General features: G+C 30.0%; 1 protein-coding gene across 1 annotated transcript; it reads left to right on the top strand.

Annotated features, from left to right (window-relative positions):
* Positions 1–1034: 1034 nt before the first annotated feature.
* On the top strand, positions 1035–5455 carry LOAG_10166 (hypothetical protein; the record flags this gene model as incomplete). The annotated part of the gene is made up of 11 exons (XM_003145693.2): positions 1035–1191; positions 1820–2021; positions 2436–2573; positions 2801–2918; positions 3447–3575; positions 3665–3777; positions 3887–3985; positions 4430–4508; positions 4615–4671; positions 5067–5191; positions 5367–5455. The coding sequence occupies 11 exons, from the start codon at positions 1035–1037 to the stop codon at positions 5428–5430; spliced, it is 1281 nt and encodes a 426-aa protein (XP_003145741.1). The 3' UTR covers positions 5431–5455.
* Between the last annotated feature and the right edge of the window lie 3528 nt (positions 5456–8983).

Raw genomic sequence — 8983 nt, 5'->3', positions numbered from 1 at the left:
TTGTAATCACTAGATGAATAGCTATAATCATTAAACGGATCACTAGAAGTAGTTAGACGAATCGTTATAATCACTAGATGAATAGATATAATCATTAAACGGATCACTAGAAGTAGTTAGACGAATCGTTATAATCACTAGATGAATAGATATAATCATTGAACGATTTATTGCCAACATTTAGCTGTAATCACTTGATACGAACATTTAGCTGTAATCACTAATCGATGTAATCACTTGATGAATAGCTATAATTATGGAACATATTTGTCGTGATGAACAGCGATAATTATGGGAACATATCTGTCGTTAGAATAGTTGTAATCGTTATTAAATCACTACAGTAAGAAATCATGACAGATATGATATCAAAAAATCGTAGTATTGGGCGTTCAGAACTTATGTAAAACTACGAAAGCTAAGGTTTTGCGTGCAGAAATATCTGTGAAATGACAAAATCACGTTCCACATTTGATTTACATAAAATATTACTGCTAACATATATGTGATTCTATTTTATATAGAAGGAATGATAATGCAAAAATATTACCAGAAAGTTATTTTATGACAAGGCAGTATGGTAAGATTCTGCAACAAGGTAGTTAAGGTAACTATGATAAAGTAATGTGATCGTACGCGCTTATCTGATACTACTAGTATATAAGCATGGATAACAAGGTTCCATGATAAGGTGATACAATAACATTTGGTAGTAATATGTCATAAAACAGTATCTTTATAATGTTATCTGTATTGCACCGCAAGTAAGGCTGTACTACCACAGTGTAGTGTAGTGAAATTTTATATTCAGTTTATTAAGCCATATCGTGTATATTAAATCAAGTCAAATCGTAGAAAATCTATAACAGTGAATCATGATTCGTGATTAGTCCCATAAGGAAATGCCATAAGGAAATGCGATAAGTAGCAAATTGTTTATTGCTTATTGCATGAAGTAAATTAAGTTCGGAAAAATGATAAATTTCAGGAATTCAAACTTTTTTGTCTCTCGTTTTCCGTGTGTAAGTGCAACAATGCAAGTCGATGTAAACGGTTCAAGTTTGTCAGAGAAATCACTGAATGGTTCTAAATTAAAAGATACCCATAGTTATGTCGGTTTTGCTAATTTCCCTAACCAAGTATTTCGACGAGCTATCAAAAATGGCTTCGAGTTTACGCTAATGGTTGTTGGTATGTTCATTTTTGTTGATTATATCAGATTTAAAAGAAAAAGGAAAAAAAGATTGTGTATTTTTCGAAGAAACTGAAATTGGTACCATTGATTATTTAGTAGTAATTTTGTTGATCATGGACGTTAAAAATTCACATATCTCTCTTTAACAGACATATTTTCTTTTTTATTTATTTGTAGAAAATTGCAAACGAAAACGAACCTAATTAAACCATTGATTATATTGTTTCCTACTCTTGTATGAGTGAAATCGAGTCTGTTTCATTGTGGGATCTTTCCCAATGTATATTGCATACCGTAGTGATACGGTCACGTTATTGCGGTCATAAACAACAAGTTGCCAAAATTTGTATCTGCGTGGATCCATAAAGATCTCACTTAAATCGCAGTGTATTCTCTGTTTGTTACAAAAGTGGAGGGTGATATAAGAAATATATATATATATATATATATGCCATAACTTCTCAATAATATAGCCTTTGTTTCCTCTTTTAAATCAGTTTTATTACAAGTTTTACTTCAAATCCCCACTTGCAATTTTTTACATCTAGGAACGCTACATCGAGAAACAGTAATTACTGTTGTTCTTGTAATAAGGACGATTTGTAAAAGCATTTTGTATTGCAGGTTGCTCTGGTCTTGGCAAATCTACATTCATTAATTCCTTATTCTGCACGGAAATTAACGATCCGGATACGGAAAAACGACGCATTTCACCAACAGTACAAATTGAAGAGAAAAACGTACGTTTAGTGGAGAATGGTGTGACTTTGAACCTTACATTGGTGGATTGTCCAGGTTTTGGTGATGCGGTAGATAATAGCAAGTGGTCAGTGATTGTTTCATCTTGGTAGTTTCGAATTTCGTATTGTGTTCGTAATCCATGAATCATTTATATCATTTTGGTTATTCCTGTTCACACTTATAGTCGTAAAATTCAAAATCACAACTTTACAATAGTGTATTGTTTTTCCTACACACTATAAATGTAGAGAAATGGTTTTTGTGTCCAAATTTCTCCCATAAGGAATTGTTATCTTTGATACATTAAAAGAAACGGAAACCTTTGTACCATTGGAAGGTATATTACAGGTTAACAAAATGCTGAATGTAAAGATGAATGTTGATGGGATATCAAATTACTTTTTCTCATTCACACAGTCATGAGCAGTATTGTTGGAAGTCTGCAGTGTTTTTGGGAATTTCAGATTCTATTTATTGTAAAATGTATCATAACTTGCAGTTGGGAGCCGATCGTAAATTATATCGAGAAAAAATATTTGGATTATTTTTCGGAAGAAACTAAAATCGAGCGTGCAGCAATAATTCCTGATAAACGTGTGCATCTTTGCTTATACTTCATCAGTCCTACTGGACATGGGTAAAAATTTTTGTATTGCTCTTGTAGATTTCGGGACAGATGGCACCACTAATCAAGTTCGTTGAATTATCTCGAGTGCACCTTGTACTATGTGCTGGATGATATATTACCGAAAAGTTAGTAAATAAAGTGGTTAATTGAATTCCAGTATATAAATTGCTGAGTTTTATTTTCAGAGTTGTACATCTTAGATAGCGTTGAACAAATCATTAATTAGAGGATTTCAGATTAAAACAGCTTGACATTGAAATGATGAAAAAGCTTCATGATCGTGTCAATGTGATTCCAGTTATTGCGAAAGCTGATACGTTGACAGTGAGCGAGCTATCACATTTCAAAAACCAAGTAATTTGTTGAAGTCATTTAAAACTGCCATATGCATTACATTATATGAAAACATTATAGTTCTTGATCTGTCTCATACTGTTTTATTCTGTGCGAAGGATTTCAAAAGTTTTTTTACCTGCAATGATGAGTAAGGCATTTAATATTTGGCAAATTAAAGCCGTATACTTCCTTTACTGAAAAATAAATAATATGTGACAGTATGTCAAATCTGAAGTTTTATAAATGAAGGGGGAAGTAAAACTATATCTATAATACTATAACATAAATTCTAAAATGGTCAAGAGGGTTTGAGGTTTATAAAGTAATTTGAGGTTTATAAAGTAATGATATATCACTTATTCGTTTGTAATATAAATTGAATGGTAAAATTAATTTTAACTCCGTAGTTGCGAACCTACGATCTTTATTTGATTCGTAGTTGTAACGCTTATTCAAGGTCGAAAGCAACTTATTCAGGGATAAGATGAATAATGTAATTTCTTCTATTGATTTCTCATCATTATTTATTGTGTAATATTTTTCTAGATAAGCAAAGAGATTGAAGAGAATGGTATCAAATTGTATAAGTTTCCGGATACGGAAGATGAGGATGAGAAAAAACAGTTTGGACCTCTTCGTGAACGGTTTCCATTTGCTATTGTCGGCAGTAATCAGGTAGTTTTTATGATATATCATAAAGATATTCTTTGGATTTCTTGTCTTTTCTTTCACACATAAAAACTTTTCAATATGGAATATTGTAGGTTCGTGAAACAAATGGACGTCGATTTCGCGTGAGAGACTACAGCTGGGGCACGGTGGAGGTTGAAAATTTGCAACACAATGATTTCATCGCTTTACGTGATACTGTCATAAGGTAACACTGTTTCATAGATGTAGTAAAACTGAACAGTCAGGTGCTAACGTTCGAGGATTAGCGATTCACGCAAAATTTTTTTACTAATAGTGTGAATCAAAAAATTCAGGATGAATCTGATTGATCTAATCGCAGTTACCCGTGGGGTGCATTATGAAAATTTTCGCTACCGGCAGTTGAACAAAGGACCAAAAAATGCAATAGACAGGTAATCTATTACTATTGCAAAAAGTTTTTAAATTGTACTACAATTTATTGCCAGTAATCTATCATAATTCAAGCAGAACTGTTTGATGAAGAAAATATATACCCAAATCGTATTTTCATTTCATCTTTTAGAACAGACTGTTTTATTCTTCCCGGATACTTGAATGCACATTTATTTTTTCTTTGGCGGGAAGTAGAGAATTTAATAGAAGAACCAATATGAAAAAAGTAGACATAAAATAATTCATGCAGTGATTGCATTGTTCGTAATTTTGTGGTATAAGCGTTCCAGAATGTAGCAGTAAGAAATTCATGCACTGAGGAGTTGATTCATGATTCATATTTTTGATTCATATTTTGAATCATATTTTGATTCATATTTTTAAGCCGAGACTGTAATCTTTTCTGTTTTTGGCTTATTGGATCAACTTCAGTTGTATTCTAGAGATCCTTTCACACAGTTGGAACATGAGAAACAGATTAAGGAAAGGGAGCTTGAAGAACGAAAACGCAGCATGGAAAAAGTAAATTTTTGCAAAGTTCACTTTGATGAATATTTTCTGGTTAATTTTCTATAGTTACTAGTTAATCTTCTGTAGTTTCTAGCTAATCTTCTGTAATTTCTTTCAGGTTTTCGAAGAGAAAGTGATGGAGCGCGAAGAAAAATTAGTTGCGCGGCAGTCAGAGGTCAGTTTTAGTATGATTGACCACATCTTGATTTGTTCTAGCAAAACTTATAGCAGTTTTATTAAATTTAACCATTGAAATTAGTCGATTTTGTTCGTAGCATCTTCTAACAATAATATAACTGTGCACTGGATATAGCTTTGCATCGTTCTTCTGGAATTTATTTCTCTCTCAGATCTGAAGTTTTAATGTACTTGTCAACTAGGTTGTCAGCAGTGGATCGAACACTTTGCGGGTCATCTGGGAGCTTCATTAGCTTACTTGAAACTTCCTTGTCAATATAAAACTTGTTGTGCCTCTAGAATAAAATTTTGAACCACATGTTTTCTTGGCAACATTTTATGTTAATTTAAAACATATGAACCATTTTGCTGTAATTTGAAAGTTAATTATAGCTTGACGAAAAAGAGAAAGAGAATCGTCGGATACTGCAAGAGCGTCGTCTTACTTTGGAACAGCTGATGAGCGAAGTAGTTGAATTACGTCGAAGCACTGGAACTATTTCACGCCAAGACTCAAGGTTAATAACTTTGTCTCTTGGGAACAGACAGTGTTGCTGCCGTTCAAGATTCCTTTTGCTGCAGTGGATTTCTTCTCTGTGATGTCTAGTCCAGTAAAAATTGTAATAATTGAATTGAAATTCATGATTACTACTGAGCAGTTGCTTTTGAGTTATTTTATTTGGTGTATTTCAGAAGCTCACCATCCGAAAAATCGTCTCGCATGAAAAAAGGACTCGGTGGGATTTTCAAAAACTAAATGACCACCGGCCAGTTCAGTGGAATAATTCAATGCAATACGAATTTCTGTTTTGACAAATTTCAAGTGTCATTTGCTACTGACATTTTTTTGACCAGAAATCGTCATTGCTAAAATTTTCATCAAATGGAGTCTACAGAGCATACTGTAGGACTGATCTGTATATCCGACTTGTGACTTCGATGAAAATCAGCGTTTTTCTAGAAGATAAGAAATGATGGCCCAAATTGACAGTAGTGAGGTGTGTCTCTGTCTCTCAACAAACTGTCAAAATGAAGATAATTCATAAAACTACCTGATTTGCAAGTTTTGCTGCTTTAAAAAAGAAAAAGGGATATCTTTCTGATCTCTAAAAAGTCTCTTGCTGAGCAGAAGGTCTTCCAAGTGTAGATTTCATTTGAAAATATCTGTGCTTTATTTCTTTATCCTTCAGCTACTTAATCTCCTATCAGTTTTTCAACTTAATTTTTGATCTCCCCATGAATTCTTTCCAACACTGTTATCACTCGTCATTTTTGCTCTTAAATTTCATTAAAGTTCTATTTCACTTACTACTGTCTCAGTCACTAAATTAAATGGAAAGTTTGCTGATGGCACCTTCTTGTCCCTCTGTCATCATTTGGGAATGGTTTTCAAGCTAAATGGGCAGATAGAGCAGTCTTTATTATATTTTTTTTAAATCTAGCTTTTCTGAAAAAAGCCATTAGCATACATAAAAGTCTTTGTTGATTGTTTTTTTCTTTTTTTTTTTTTGAGTTTGAAACTTGTTGAAGTTGCTGTTGATTCAAGTATAGTTTCAAAAAAAAGGATAAAAAAAATCGTTTTGGCGAGACTGAGAAATAAATGTACATCTGAGAGAATGCCAAAATAAAGTGGGTAGTCATCTTTCGGTTTTTTCTTTCTCTTTTCAGTGTTTGCAATTCTAATTGCATTATGACCCATTTGTTTCTGTTATCCTTTATGCTTTGTATTTTTTGGTTATTCTGATTAAAAAAGCATTATTGTGTCTCATGAAATTATATTCATCAAATAAATTTCATATTAAGTCTGCTTATTGTAACAATTCAAGAGCTGAATGAATATTTTCAGAAGATTTTTGGAATGAATTTCCTGTCGACAATTTTTTGAATTTTGGTGAAATTTCGATTAGCATCTATCAGAATCAACCAGTCAAGTTATCTTGGACTTATTTCAATGGTCTTGCTTCAGTTTTTCAATAAACGATGTTGGAAGATAATTAAGTATTCAAATCTATCGTATATCGATATCCACTGTATTCGTATTTCCCACTGCAAATGTATAAGTATTTTTAATCTAATTTGAATAACAATATAGTGTTAATACTGATTATTACTACTGATCTGCTACCGTTAACGGTTTGGTTTTTTTTTCTTTTCAAATGACAGATAAAGTATGATAATGATAAGGACGTATTGAGCATAATTTTAATGAAGTTATGCATCATGAAATCGAGTTATTATGTTCAGTATTCATCTGATTCAGTGGTTTACAACCGATGATCCGCAAGAGCGGTGACACGATAAATCGAAAATGAGTGGGGGGCTATTCTTATTAATCCTTGATAAACTGGTTGAAAAATTTTGATTGAAGTTTATTTTCAAATTAATAGAATATACTGTTTTTACACATAGTGGTTCTTGCTACAAATAAGAAAGCTAAAGTGACCACTGGTCAAGGAAAAGTTACAAGCCATTGACTTGATTAGAACTTTAATAAAAATTGAATTTTACAATTGTGATACGATTTCAACACTAAATTATTTGCCATATGAGAGTAATAATTCTCAAATTCTAATTTCATCCAATAACAAATCAGTTTTGAAATTCTTGCACTGAACATTCTCTTACAAATACAATTCATCACTGAAGATTGTATAGTTCTGTAAAGTTATGCTTCGATTTTCTTTTTTTTTTCTTTAAATAATTTGAATCATTTATTTTGGGGGGGGGGGGAAAAGCCTCCAAATTGATCAGAAATTGAAAAAAAGATTGAAAAGAAATTATCTAAATCAAAATTTTCTTATCATTTCAAAACTTTCATCAATTTTATGGTTTTGATTTTAGCACATTTACATTCATTCAATGACACATATAAATATTCTCAAAGAGGTATGAATTTAATTAATTAAGTTTAAATCATGGGATATATGGGATAAATAGTGCTGTAACTATGGTGCATAATCGGTTAACAACCATCATATAATAATTATTACCTAATAATGGAACTTTTCCAGATAAGGAATGCATTTAATAATATGCACAAATATTAAAATGATTGCAATTACAATAATTAATAACAATCGTATATGATTATAGCGATATGAATAGTAATTATTTTTTTCTATAAACAAAATTCGTTTCACTTTATACTGTTATTAAGAAGTAATTAAAAAATAATTAACTTTTGAATTATATAAGAATGTTTAAACTTTTTAATTCATATCAATTGTTTAATTTTACTTTTATTTATCTAATTTAATTTAGATTCCAGTAATTTCATACTTTTTCTCTTTTACTATAACTATATTTTGATTCCTTGCTTTTTTTTTTTCTCAAATTTTGATAATATTTTATTAAATTTGATCATTTCTATCGCTCTCTTTCTCTCTCGTGTTTACTCTCATAAATATGTTAAAACAGTACAGCTAATATAATCAATAATTAATTCAATTCATCCTATGTGTAAAGTAAATTCGATTAAGTTTTTAAAATCTGATAAAAAAAAAAAAAAAGGAAAAATTTTGCTGTGATTATATGTTAGCCGAAGAAAAAGTAATAGTAAAGATTTTGAGCATATTTTATTGGCAAATTCAAAAATTAATAATATTTTATTGTAAATAGATGATGTTTGTTTTTTTGATATAAAAAAAAAAAGTTGAATTATTGATTGAAAAATATTTGATAAAGAAATAAATTTGCATATATGAATTGATTTTAACTTTTTTTAGAATCAATCAAAGATAAAAATTTACAAAATACTTCAATATTTTTGAGAACAAAAAAGTACAAAGATTAATAAATCTAAAGGAGAAAAATGGTTCATAATTATTGTGCATACATAGGGGGGGAAAAAAGAAAAGTCTATGATAAGGGAATAATTAGTGTCTTAATTAAGAGCATGTATTATAATTTGTGTTGGAAGAATTGTTGGAAATTTTACTGTTAATTATTTAGGGGTAGAATTTCTGCAGTAAAAATCTATGCTAAGGAAACAATTAGCACCGTAATTAATGGGAAAAGGAAAAATGATATTTAGGAAAATTAATTTTAATAATTAAAATAACAAAATGAAAAAAAAGGAAATATATGGAGATTAATTAAATAATAAAAAAAAAAAATTAGACGGGGAATAAATACTAATAATAATAATACTATTCATTAATAATAATATTAATAATAATAATAATAATAATAATAATAATAATAATAATAATAATAATAATAATAATAATAATGATAAATATTGATATTAATAATGATAATAACAACAATATTAATCCATTTAATTTATTATTAATAGTAAAATAAATGAT

Source organism: Loa loa, assembly GCF_000183805.2.
Source record: "Loa loa unplaced genomic scaffold supercont3.183, whole genome shotgun sequence".
In the NCBI taxonomy this organism is placed as follows: domain Eukaryota; kingdom Metazoa; phylum Nematoda; class Chromadorea; order Rhabditida; family Onchocercidae; genus Loa; species Loa loa.
This window is presented reverse-complemented; position numbering and strand designations above follow the sequence as displayed.